The sequence below is a fragment of the Passer domesticus genome, chromosome 10 (assembly GCF_036417665.1).
Source record: "Passer domesticus isolate bPasDom1 chromosome 10, bPasDom1.hap1, whole genome shotgun sequence".
Taxonomy (NCBI): domain Eukaryota; kingdom Metazoa; phylum Chordata; class Aves; order Passeriformes; family Passeridae; genus Passer; species Passer domesticus.
Window position 1 is genome coordinate 12,072,104 of NC_087483.1, and position 14,380 is coordinate 12,086,483.

General features: G+C 37.8%; 1 protein-coding gene across 7 annotated transcripts in view; it reads right to left on the minus strand.

The window, feature by feature from the left end:
• TFPI (tissue factor pathway inhibitor) overlaps positions 1-14,380 on the minus strand; it is a 64,718-nt gene that overhangs the window by 16,852 nt on the left and 33,486 nt on the right. For all 7 annotated transcript variants that reach the window (XR_010368989.1, XM_064433780.1, XM_064433781.1 and 4 more), the window contains exons 3-5: positions 14,266-14,345; positions 9,135-9,254; positions 1,794-1,994 (exon numbers count right to left, since the gene is read on the minus strand). Coding sequence is in view for 6 of the 7 variants with exons in the window: in XM_064433780.1 (XP_064289850.1) it covers positions 1,794-1,994; positions 9,135-9,254; positions 14,266-14,345 (401 nt within the window). In the remaining variant the exon portion in view is untranslated. The remainder of the gene's footprint in view (positions 1-1,793; positions 1,995-9,134; positions 9,255-14,265; positions 14,346-14,380) is intronic.

The window sequence follows — 14,380 nt, forward strand, 5'->3', positions numbered from 1 at the left end:
TCATTTAGGGCAAAATGCTTTTCTTCATGTCTTCCCTTTTTTTTCTTTTAACTTGAAATGCTAGATTATGCTGTTTAGTAACTAAAGAATTATGATTTCCACATACCTCTTTCTTGATGGGATGCCATTTTACTAATTAATATTATTTTAATATAATTACTACTGTGTTTACCCATGCATTGCACCTAAAAACAGAGCGAGGCTATGACTGATTCTGGCCACTTCTTCCCTGGAGCACCTCTGGCCTCCGAGGCTTATTAGTAGGATCTATCCAGAAACCATCAAAAGGTAAGTTTCAAATTAATCCTTGGAGTAAAATGCACTGGAAAATTGTCATCCATGTAAAGAAATGGAGTGACATTTTTGACTTTGACATGTTCTTAGTGAAATTTTGTAGTTTTTTTTTTTTTTTCCATCCTGATAGAGAGAGCTTTATAAGAATACAGTTGTTTAAAAGCATAGCCTAACTAACCAGAAATTATGGTGGTACCAGCATGTCAGAAAAATAGATCTGAAAGGTAAATTATATCTTGAGTTAGTTTGTGGTGAGTAAATAAAATGTGTGAAGTCTCCTCTTGGGAAAGACCAAAGGCATCGAGACAGGGATGCTTTCAAGGAACATGGAAATTGCTTACTAACATTTCCAGATTGATAAAATTAAAGGCACTATAACTAACAACACTCTTGAAATACTACTTTGGGTAATATGCAACCAACTCCAGCCATTATTGTAACACTGGGGTGGGAGACAGATACTTTGAGATTTCTAAATAAATTTAGCAACAAAAGGCAGAGTAATTTTGATCAGGAAATACAGATGTGTTTAAAAACAGACAATGTAACAGATTTAAAGCCTGATCTGAACACTATGTAGACAAATTCTAGAAGGGATGGAAAAATAGATAAGAGACATTTAGATTTGTTGCCAGACAAAACCTGAAGTTATAAATTACCTTGTCACATATGCCATCAGGTTTGGTCAGAAAACCCAAATAGGAGCTTCTGAAATCAATTTTCTAATACAAAATTTCTTGGAAGTATTTTTTGTAACCTCTGAGAATTGCCTGTGCTTGCAAGAGGCCTATGCTAATCCTAGAGGATACAAGTCTTCTAATTTTCATCCAGTTGTGTGAGGAATATGTACAGTGCTGAAAACCTTGATTACAAGGATGAATTTTTATAGCAAAACCAGCATTCACAAAGCCCTGGGTGCACATTGTGCTGTGTATCATGTTAGATCCCATTTTCTTCTTTCCAATGATTAACGGAGGAGGTTTCAACAAAACAAAGCTGAAAAATGCCTGACATTTTTAATGAGAATTATTTACTACTGTAGTAGTAATTATGCTGAAACAGAGATGATGGCCAAAATTTTGGACAACTTCAGCTTCTCAAGTAAAGGACAAACCTGGGTTCAAAACTGGCGTTAGACACTCTGAAAGCAATAAAAAACATCTTTGCTACCCACCAGCTTAGCCCAGCCTCAAAATCCATTTCATTTCAGAATTCATCCAAAACAGGGCTCTAGCTAGAAAACAAGATTCCTTGCATTGGTGTCTCTATTCCACAGGTACACTACAAAACCTACCTGTCTTTCCACACCCAGAATGTCTGCTTGCACCATGTAAAATAATTCAGATGATTACAACCTACTTGGGAACATGATTAGAGAAATCATATTTCTGTATTAACAGGAACTGAGGAGGGAACTTCCCAAATTCAAGTGGTATGTGAATGAGAAATAACAGATGCAAATGAGGACTTGGTAGGAGGGTGAGAGAATGGGTACTGGCCTTTTGCCACACACTTCTCCTGGCATTCCTCCAGCGTTGGGAAGTTGTTCTCATTGCCATGGCATCCACCATATTCAAACACTTCACACTTGCGGCTTTTGATGTTGAAGAAATAGCGGATGTGGATGGCTTTGCACGGGCCCTCGTCTGCTTTCATGGCACAGAACGAGTGCACCAGCTTCAGCGGAGGCAAACCAGCGCCTGGAACACAGAGGAGGAGCAGAACAGCTGAGTTAGTTTGCTGCACACTGCACAGTGTAACTCCCAGATGAGGCTGCTCGTGTGCTCTGCTGGAGAGGCACCGCACAGCATCTGTCTGCAAAGCTCCCAACACGCCGAACAGATGTGAGAAGAAAAACATCATCTGCATTGGAACACAAATTCCATTCGATCAATTCAAATGTGTGGCTTCAATTTTCCACCAAAACAGCTCATAGTATAAACTTCAACTCCTCATCACAAACCTCTAAACAGCCATGGAGCGTGGCTTAGTCACAGGAGCTGGGGTGCAATGCTGAATAACAAAAACACACCAAGACCACCAGGGCAGAAAGGTTTTTGCTTGGGCTCTCTTCCATGCACGGCTCCCAGAGAACTTGGCTCTAAAGGATCTGCCAGAGAACAGTGTGGGATGGCCAGAGGCCTGCAGAGGGCATCCCTCTCCTGTCAGATGGCACTTCACTGGGACACAAACCCTGCTGGCACCACTGACGGCACCAGACTCCTTTTCCTTTCATCTCACTGTTCTTTCATTACAGCTTTCGACAACAAACAACTAGAAAGTCAAGGCAAAACAAAGCTGAATGCTTTCAAATTGTGTCATTTCTGTCTTTCTATATATATTAGGTCAGGGAATGTTCTATATTAATTTTCATATACATTGTGAAGAACACTAGCAAAGTTTTACCCTGTCAATTCTATAAGGAAATTCTGACCAACAATCCAGCTCCTGATAGTGTTCCCTTACAAATATACGGTTTACTGTATTTTTCTGTTTTACTTTTCCAAGACAGTATTTTACCCCAGAGGGTTTTGAAAGCTCTACAGAGCTTGTGTGCTTGCTATAGGAGCCAGAAGAACAGACCTAAGGTTTTTCATTCATTCTCCTACAGAGAATTAGAACATTGCTGTCTCAGAATATTTAAGCAAACATATCTATCTGTGCTCTTTGCAGTGGCCCAGGAAGGAGGCAAAAACCAGAGTTGAGTTTACATGATCATGTAATCATCACAGATTCCTACTCTTACTAGTTTAAGTTTCCAGTTTTATTTAAAAGAATCCACAAAAATCAGTCTTTATAACATGGTTAAAAGGGAACTTTCGGCATCTAAAATTTACCTTATTATACAATCTTTGAATTAAATTCTAAGAGCTGAGATAAATCCTCAGAAGTATTGAGTTCCATGGAAGTTTACTGGTTTTATTCCATTTGATTATAACTATCAAACTTACAGAAAAGAAACAAATTTCAGCACTAAAATCTTTTCAAGAATAGCATTTAAGTCCTTGAAAAACTAACAACCTCTATTACATGATTACTACCAACAGAACAATTATAGCACACAATTAGATCTTCCAAAAGTAGACCATTTGGTGTTAAAATGCATATAAAAAGGACTAATTTCAAAATTCTATTTAAATATTCAGTCCCCAAATTGGTTTGTGACTTAAGCCATATTGACAAAAGAACATTTTCAGATTTTGAAATTGGGTATATAGATTTGAAAATACTACTGAAGACCATACAATAGGAAATACTGATGAAATAAAATTATTAATTGTAAGAGATGTTAGATTTGCTAAATTTGCTGTGAAGCTCATCTTACCAAACAAAGTTTCAGAAGGTTTTTTCTTTCCAGTTTCATTAGCTGGGTCTTCCTGAGCCCACAAAGATTTTAGAAGTCACAATAAATGCCAAGTTGGACTTCAAAGGTTCTAAAGTTCTCCAAAAGGCTTGGAAATCCTTTGGAAGGGGCTTAAAAAGGCTCAACTTAAAAAGTTGAGAGGATACTGCATTGCAAATTGAAATTTTGGATTTCCCCTGCTCAGTACCAGGGAAAAAAAATGTCTTCAAAACACCAAAGTTTTCAGTAAGTTATGAACTCACTCCTGAACTGTTAAAATCAAACACTCAGAGCTCCACAGAAAGCAATCCAACTCAGAAGGGCTTGGGGTGAGGGCTGGCAGCTGGGTTATGAACACGTCATCTTTTTGGCACCCCAGAAATGAGATCCCCTCTGTGACCTCTGCCAGTGACCCAGTCCAGCCTACAAGAGGTTGTGAAAACTTCCCAGGTTTCTTAACCACTGAAATTTCAGACACATGGTTATGTCAGCTCATTTTCTTGCTGCATTGCACCACCCCAGTGTGGTGGGCTATCCAAACAAAAACAGCATGCAAGCATTGTTGCAAAACTACACCAAGAGGATGAGCAAATGGCTTAGCAGAGTTCATCCTGGGAACTTGCTGCTCTCCACTCCTAGCCCACTTCCTAGCAGACCCACGGAACAATGTTGTTTTGGTTACCTCCTGAGGCCTTTCCCCTGCAGTCACAGGGATGCTGTTAACCACTGTCAGATGTCCTGACATCTGCTGAGAACATAATGACTAACTGTGTCACACTTCTTGGCAATCGCTCAGCTTCCCAGGAATGCTAGAAAGCTGCCATAGTTTGAGTAAAATCTGTACCCTGTCAAAGCCCCAGGGGACAAACCCTCCAACTCCAAACAGTAACCAAGTGACTCTGAAGAAAGAGGTCTCCAAGGGATTGGTCGGAAGTGAATCATTCTTCTGTCTGGAAACAGAGAAAGAATTCTTCCCCATTATTGTACACCTGGGAGCACTTAACTCACACAGATGATATAAAATTAGCTTTCCTTCTTAGATTAGAGCAGCTGATGAGAAGGCAAGCAGAAGTACTTGCCCATAGACCCACATCCTCCTGTACCCATTTCATTTCTGGAATATACCTTGACAAAATGAATTCTTAGTGTAAAGACTCATCCTCTGCTCTTGAACAGTGGGACAAAGTGTTACTACATTTTAGGTGCTGTGTGAAAAGCACAGGATATGACATTTAGTGAAGATGTCTGTCAGGAAATTCAGTGAAAATTCCTCAGCAGAAACAGAGGAAGATAACACTTGAATGAATGTTAATGGAGTTTCTCATCCAAGTGAAGTAAAATTCCAAGCAATCTGAAGCAGCCAGTTCTAGATTTCACTCTCTTTGTAAGACAGCCCCTTTTTTTGGTAATATACTGCCTGAATATTCTTCATTATATAATAAATATTTTTTACTTCCTTCATACATAGACAAAATAATTTAAACCCATTTATATACACACATGGTAAATCAGTTTCAATTTTCCAATCTACCATTCATGTCTTGCAATTCAAGGCTGCTGAAAGAGGGAAAGTTGTTTCCTGCACTCTCAACCTTAATTTTGGGCTCCCCAAGTTCAGTTGCTTCCCTGGCTGCTTGAAGCCTTGGTGGTGCAGCAGCTGCCCTGCACTCACTGCATCACTTCTAGCCCAAACCTCTGTCTACTCACTTTTTATTAAAGGATTTTGTTTCCTCTTAATTATCTCCATACTAAATAAACTCTTTTCTTCTCATCTTTTTCTTGACCTTGCTTTCTAATCCTCTCATAACTCTTATTTGGATGATTCCTATTGGTCTGGTTTCCTGGTAAAATGTGCTGCTGAGAGTTGAGTAATCCCCTACCTGACACTTTACTAGTGGCAAATACAGTGGAATAATTACCCTTTGGGTTTTTTCCGTAATCCAACACAAAATCACTTGCCTTTTGACATTGACTTTATCATTAATCACTTTAACATTGAATTAATTTTGTGATGCTCTGTAACTTCCATTGACTTTCCAGCAAATAGAAACATTTATGAAACACCTTATTATACAGGTGCTTCAACGTGGATTTTCCATCTTGTATTGATGATCGCCTTAATTCTCCTTCTTAAGTATAGCACATTGCATTTATCATTGAAAAAAAAATTAATTTAAACCCCCCACATTAGATCTGGTTCTGTTGGATATTTATTAATCATCCAATTTAGACATCTGGTCCAAATATATAAAGAATTCCTGTATAATTGTCAGACTGTACTAGCCTAGACCAAGACATTTTGTTATAAATACATAAAATAATGATTACAGCTGGTGTTCACTGTCACACAGAAATTATTTCCCATACTAAAACAAAAAATAGCAAAATCACCTCTCCCTTTTTTCCTCTCCAACTTTTTAATCTAATGACTTCCTTACATACACAACATGAGCACTAAATACCCATTGCTGTGTTCAACAGTCACTGCACTCCCCAGCCTGTGTTAACACCAAAGTAATGCCCAAGAAATGGCTGACAATGAGAATGAGCTCCTTGCAGGTGTTTTTTGCCATTACTTTCTTCCTCCAGTCCTTCAGCCATGGCAACTTTTGCCACTCAAGGGGACAGTTTGGACACCACTCCTCATTTCAGGGCAGTCATTTCACTGAGAGAGCTCTAAAGAGCTGCAGCCAGCCCTGAGCACAGGGGCTGTGGGTGATTCAGGCAGGGCTCTGTTATCACTTCACTAGAAAGCAGGGCAGTGTTACAAAAGCAGGAGTGGTGAATAATCCTCTCACATCAGTACAAGTGAAAACAATACCTTTCCTCTGGATGTAGGCATAACAAAAGACTCTAATTTGGCTTTCAGACTCTCCTGGATAATCTGCAGGGCTGCTTGATAAAAAGACCTCATTTTAATTAGAAAATGAACTGATTTCTATACACTTGCAGCACAATAAATATGCGTAAGCATTATGGAGGAGATGCTTTTCAGAACAGAGAGATATGAATTGGGAGAATAAAGAACACGAAAATTTTTGAATTTTTATATAAAAATACTTTGTTTTAGTTTGCTTAGGTTATGTGTTCTTAACTGTATGAGATTTTCCATGGTTATCCTTAATTATAAAGATATGCTGTCATCTTTCCAGCCTTCCTTGGCAATGTCTCCCTTTGATAAGTGGTATCAATACTAAGCACCTTGTCACTAATGAATAGCTGTTTCTTTTCTCTCCATCTTTGTCAATTTGACAGCTTCCCACCCACACACTCTTCAGTGCTCTTCCTACCCTGTGTTTCCTGCATTTTTTTATAGGCAGGCACATTTATTCTTGGCAAGCTATCACATATGAATAAAAAGCACATTCAATTTATGAGTCATTTTCTTCAGGCTTTGGAACATCAGCTAAAGTGCTGCCCACCACACAAGGGATTAATGAACAATATGTAGAACCTGGTTATTTTTATACCTTTCATTTTTGTTATTACACTTATCTATTGATGGGAAAATGACAGATTTTGCTGGAAGAGAACAAATTAAAAATATTTTTATTACATTGGGCTTGACCCTGCAATCTTGATTATTACTGTAATTAAAATAGACAAAACCCAACCTCTCAAATTCACAAAGCACTTGCACTCAATGTGATGCAAAAGTATGACATTAAAAATAATGGATGCACACAATTTTATCCTTTAATACCTGAAATTTATGGAATGCTGGGGTAAAAATGTTATTGCTTTATAATTATCTAACTTCAAAAATAAATGTTATCAATGATATTGCAGCCCACAAAATTTCAACATTTAAAGTCTGAGTCCAGAAGTTAAATCTTGAGTAACCACAAAAAAAGTTTTAATTAGCAACAATCCAAATATTTAGTGAAAACAGTACAGCAAAAGCTTTTTTATTGTAAACACTGCAACTGAGTCCTCAGTAGTCACAACACAAAAACAGCCTCACATCTGATGGGTTTTTACTTCAGAATCAAAGCCAGCAGTTCAGAATTGTTTCTCATACTAAATCACTTAGTGGTCACATAATCCTAAGTAACCAGTTGCAAAATAACCAATGAGAAAATAATCCCCAGTAAAATGACTATTTAATTTCCTTGAGACTATTTACTTATTTTCTTTTATTAACAAAGCAAATAGAGGAAAAAAATTAAGCCATCAGATTTCTTGTTTTGGTGACAAAGTGTGCAAGCTGGTTTGGCCTTCACGACCTGCAAGCTTGGCTAAGAAGTTATACAGCACTAAGAGTTGTGGAGCAAAAATAAATGTGACTTTGCCCTCAAACAAAAGTTTATGCTGCATGAACCAGTCTTTACTACACAGCCATTCTAGTCATACACTTAACCTGGAACAGCATATATATTAAATTGTAGTGACTAATTGTGACACGGCTCCATCTTAGCATAGCCATGACTGTGCACAGCTACTATTTCTGTCTCAAAGAACACTGCTGCAAAAGTCTGATAGAGAGCAATAATCTGGATGGAAATAAGACAAAACATAACAAAAATGTTCCCCTTAGCTGCACTTTCATTTGCACTTCAAAATCAGACTTGTCCAACAAAAATCTCCACTTCAGAGTCCTCTGCAGCTTAGGGAAGTGATCACATTTTCAAGTCACTTCCTCAAAGGAAAAAGGAATATTTTAATGCGGCCCCAGCAGTGTATTTTTCCCTCATCTTTCTCAGAATTGTTTGGGAAGAAATTGGAATACCCTTCACAATGATATCCAGTCTAGAATTGAGATAGATCTTAATTTCAGTGAAGTAAACAATGATCTTACCATGGTGAAAAATCATGAACATCCCCATTTCTAACAGTCACACTGCTTTTCCAACAAAAATTTTCAACTGCTGAGTTTTTAGGCATAGAATTGTAGAATATCCTGAGTTGGAAGGGATTAACAAGGATCAAGTCCAACTCCTTTATTTATTCAGTGATATCAAATCACTTGGGCAATACTAAGACATTCATTAAGGCTCAGGAAAACTACCAGGACTGAAATTGTGTCATCTTTAAATCCAACTTTGCAAATTGACTGTGACTCAAGAGATCTGTGCGTGCAACAGAGCAACATCAATTTACAGTGGTATTAATCATATTTTTGCTTGTTCTGTGTGAGGTAATAAAGCATGAGTTAACCAGCTCTATGTTTGCTTGCCTGAACATTGAACTTTTCCATGCTCCTAACACAGAGCATTAAAGGAATCATCTTGCCATCTAAGCCAGTGTTTGATTAGGATTAGATGTTCCAAATAGCTTGGGAAACAGAAGCTCCAGCAGAAGGTAATTCTGCTAAAGCTTAATAGATAATTATGAACATCTCTCTCCTAGTTAGACACTATTTTTAGCTTATTCCCGATTTCCAAAGTTTCCCACAAAAGTTCTCAAGTACAGAATTACATCTGCAGTGCATTTTAACATAGTGGGCTTTGAGTGGTTTTTGTTGGTTGAGTTTCAGGTGTTTTCTAGGATCTCTTACCCACAACTTGCTCTTCTTTGCTGCCATCCAGCTCAGCAGTTGTGTGCCCGGCAATACAGAAGAGCAGCAAGATAAAGGGTGAAGATGAGGAGTGTCCCTTCTTTCTTCCCTTCATCTTCCCTGTATGACATAAAAACAACAATTGACAAACTCAGTGAGGTTCCTGGAGCACTCTGCAGAAGTCATAAGTGGAGCAGTGCACAGCCCTGTGGGCAGAGACACAAAATGGGAGCTTTGGAGACAACGTGAGCTCTTTAGGATAATCCTCTTGTAAGCACAATGAAACACAAGACAAGGGTTGCAATTGTGCTCAGCAGATTGCAAGTCTCCCATCCCATCTCCAGTCCAGGTTAGAAGCAGTGCCATTGCTTTCATCCCAAGCCCCAGCTGAAATCACCTCCTGGAGCACATCATGACACAAAATGTAACACTTGGTACTTTTATTGTCCTGGCATTAATTACACAATGTAGCATTGCTTGCCAAGTCAAATTATTACAAATAAGTTTTACTCCACCTGCAGAGCCTAGATTCATTGCCATAACATTTTTAAAAAATATGTAATCAATTTATAATTACCAAGTTCCCAGACTCTTGAGTAAGTTGCATTTCAGAGGAGTCAGGGAACATTTTTTGCAACATGGACTTCAGAGCTTCAAGCAGGATTCACTATTTTTGTGCATTGTTTTAATACTGAGAACCTGACTTCAGTGCAGAGCTATTTTTCACTTTAAATCAGTGCAATCATTGACAGAAGAAAAACACTTTTGTTCCATGGCAGCTGTCATATTCAGGTTGTTAAAGACGAAGTTATGTGCACACACATGAAATAAACTCCAGAAAACTTTTGATGTAACGTTTTTGGAATCATATTGTCCAACTAACTAAAAGTTCCTTAAGGATCTCTGGATTTTAATTAGAAAACAGACCCAATACCTTTGTTACCAACAGATCAATTCCCTACTCATAATAAGGAATAGAGAGTAGTTCCCTACCCTCTTCAAGTACATTCCTGAATTTCTTTTTGCTATGTTAATTAATATTAAGTAAATAAAACCTAAAAATCTGAGGGCTAGGAAGTTCTTAGACTCCAGACAGTTTGGTCTTGAGTGTTTTTGTTTACATGCCTGTGAAGACAGCATGGTCTTCATCAAATCAGAGCCACAAATCTCATTTCTCTCTAGAATTCTCATTTTTCTCTAGAAAACTCACCACTTTTTCCCTCTTGAATACTCAGTGTTTTCCCAGCTTGCAGCATATAATAAAAAGGAAATTAATTCTTAAAAAAAATTCTTGGTGAAATCATGAGCAGCCCTAACTATTTAGGCAATCCTTAATTTGACAATGCCCTTTAGAAGGCTTCAGTATATAATGTCGTGAAAAACACTGAGACTTCCTTTTTTCTCTTTCTAATGGAACAAAAATTTGGGTTGTAAGGGAATTTTTACTTTAGCCAAAAAATATGACCATGGTAAATTCCACATCATAATGCGTTCCAGCCAAAACAAACAAAAAATTGCATGTCTTTGAGTCCTTCTAGACTCAATTATTAAGCTTAACTTCTACAGCAACAAATAAAAGGCTTTTTCCACATACAGTTTGGCAAAACATTTTGCAAACTAATACAGATCTCATTTTGTGCTTTTAATCGTGATTTTAAAATCTTTCCTCAAAGATTCTTTAATTCTGTGAACAAATTCAGAAATTGTTTTCTAGCAGAGATGGAATAACCTCTCTTGGATTAAAAACCAATGCATAACATTTGAAGTATTCCGTAAATGGAAAAATGAGCAAAAGCATTTTTCAAAGAAGTAAAAGTAGCCTCTTTCATCATAATTCTAACTGGAACTCCAGTTTTACAATCCTTTATATATAAATTTTTATAGGACCTGACCATGGAGTAATGTTGCATTTTTTCCCAAAGGTTGAAGAAAAAGAAAGTCACAACAAATCTTTTAATCCACCCCTGATAAAAAGTCCAGTCAGAAGGTAACTCTGTACATGGTAACCTGAAGTTGTCCAAGACTGTCTTTGTGATTTGAGAGACATCTGATTGATTATGTTAGTTTGACATCAACTAAAATTAAAATGAATCCATAACTAATAAAAATGATATGGGGAAAAACATTGAGTAAAAAAAAAAAAATCAAAGAACTGCACAGACAATTAGCACTACAATATAAACAAAGCTGGTGATAGTTTGACATTGTCTAGGCTCACTTAAAGCAGAAATACCATCAAATATTCAGATTTGATACTCAGATATAAAGTAATAATTTTCAAACTGCCTGGCTCCAGTGAGGTCACTGGAATAAAAAAATCACAAAATGCAGTTTGTTTTTGAAATTACACAGGAAAGAGCAAATTTCTAGCACATTGTTTTCCTTAGAAGTAATCACTGGCACAATTGTGGCTCTTCATAAAGGATCTTGCTAATTATCCACAACCTCAGTAACCCATGGATTAATTCTATGTTTGTCCCTGAGCCTTCATTTTCCATGTTTGACTTTTTCCAAACATGCCATCAAAACTCTCACTAGTTCAGCAAAACTCTATTTGAGTTTGGGTTTTTATTACTTAAATTGAGGCTTTGGTTCCTTCTTCTAATCCGCAGAGTATCGATTTAGATTGCAAAATTTAGTAATCGGTTTTTAGTCAGTTATCCCCTATTCTCAAAAGCTTTTCCCCAAACAGAACATAGGCAATCAGGCAGATATGGAAATCCTTATAAGTTCCTATATTTTTTCCATTTGGCAATAGAATTCTGTGTATCATGAGCTACCACACAGCATTGTCACTGTGTGTTTATGAGGACAAATTACTGCATTTGTACAGAGAAAAAAACCCTTCCCAGGGCCCAGTATTTCTATTCTTCCACTCAACTCCTACATTTCCCTTAAAGGAAGGGTCAGAGCTGTGTCAAAAGCTGGGCATCTCCATGCCTGGGCCAGTTCCCAACAGGAACAATGCAGGCTGTGCAGCAGCAGATCTGCCTTGCTGCAAAGGCTCCTGAGCAAACACAGCCTTCTTTATCTTCCTGCCACCCTTCCCAGCAGGTCACGCAGTCCCAGAACATTGGGTCAGGTTTGGGTGGAGGTGGGATGAGTGGGGTGAAGGTTTTGGTAATAAAATGCTTAAATCCTTCCGTAGTTTAATTATTTCTTATTATTCCTGAAGGAAGAGTGAAATCCCAGATCAAAGCGTACTTGGCACTGGATTTTCAATTAAAACCCAAACCCTCTAGAAAAATTCCAGGTTTTCAGCTGCCCAGTAACAGAACTTTAAAGCTGTAAGCCTCTTATGATATTGGTGTACTTTTTTAAGCATTCTGATTTTTTTGTTGTTGTTTTTATTTGTACGGAGTAAAAAATTCAAAATACTTCATCTATGATATTTGGCTCAGTAAAATATCAAATGCATCAGTGAAAAACTGTCTGTTGTGCGAAAAATAGGAAAAGTTTCAATTTTAAATAGGTCATGTTTAACTGTCTGATTATTTCAGCTATATTCCGAAAATTTCTGAGAGTAAATAAAGCCTTTTCCTCCAGCAGGATTATAGCTTAGGACAGCCAGGTGTCAGTCCAGCATTGATATTCTACATCACTGTGTCATTAACTTAGATTTCATACAGACAATTCCTTAGGACCTGGCATTCTACTGCTCCCAAACTCCCCACCTTTTAACGAGGCATTTTTTAACAGACAACAAGAACGTTAATTGACAAAGGAGATCAAAGGTCTGCGGGTAATAATTGGCAGTGATTTACTTACTGATTTAATTAAATGCTTTCATTTAGTGCCATTAGCTTCCCTCAGGCTGAAATACAGGTAGCCAAGGCAGGCCACAAGCAATCAAGGAAGCTCCCAGTAACAACTCCTTACTATATGGCCTTATAGCCAAGACTTTTTCCTCCTGAGACCCAAAATAATAAAAAAAAGGAAGATCAAGAGTTTTTTTTTGCCAAAACCAGAAAAATATAAAACTGAGTGTCTTGTTCATGCAGTTTGCAGCCTTCGGAGACAGGACTTTTATTTTTTTTTTTTTCTTTTTTGTTTTTTAACCTAGCAGTCTCATCAACGCTAATTTTTATAGTTCCCTGAATGTTTAGTCACAAACTTTTTTTTTTTCCCAGTGTGGCATTTATCTCTAACATGCTAACTGGAAAAAGAAAAATAACACTAGCATTTCCCATAGTAGCCAAAAAAAGACATCCTTAGAAAAAGGCCTAAAGTGACACTGCAATGATGGTAAAAGTGACTCATTCACACTGACAGCCCAGGAAACACACGCACACAAAGGCAGAGGATATAATTAAGTAGAAGAATTAACAGCAGAAGGTAGGATGTGCATGGTCAGAGGTCCATTTTAGCACAGCCTAAAATTAAGGATTAAAAGGTTTAACTAGACAGGATTATAACACTTCTGATATAAAAGCAGACCTTTTTCAGTTCACTGCAGTTCAGAGGCATTGTCTTTGCCCTGTGACACCCTGCACTGCCTACAAGGACTCGTGTGACAAAGGTTGCATTGGTTTTATCTGCAGCATTGTGTCTCAGCTGGCAGAGTCAGTGTTCACTTAAAAATTATTTTATTACATCTGCTGGTTTGGAGCTGTTTTCTCATTCCCTCAGCTGTAAACATGAAGAATGGAGTGAGCAGGAATTCCACCACCTCTGTTCTGATGGTGGTACCTGAGTCAGTGATGAGCTCTCAATTAAACTGATTTCCACCAGAGCCTTGTGCTGTCACAGCAGCTTTGTAAGTTCAGGCAGTGCACTGTGAATCATGAGCATGCAAACATTACTGACTGAAAGCAAAAGCTATGGAAATCCCACCCCCCATCCCAAATTAACTCCCTTTTTCTGTGACCTGCTATAGCAGCTCTCAGTCTGTGTCAGTCCTGAGACCAGGACTCCATGTGTTTCCTCCAAGAACTTCAAATTCCTTCTTGTCATGGAAGAGAATTTTGGCTGGTTACCTACATTTCACCATTTAGCAATAATGCTGCTGCACTATTCCAGTCTCTGAAATTACCTAGTGAGAACTGGAAAGTGATGTGAAAACTAGGAACTATGGAGAAAATTTGGAAAAACTAATGTTTATATTAGCTTTTATGCTGAAAAGTTGTATAACCTGATGTCACTGGTTCAGATTTAAACTCCCACCTTCTTTCTGCTTTTATGAAGGTTGAAAATACTTCTTTCCAAGAGCACCTGATAAAAGAATTGAAAAGAAAAATCTTGTCATG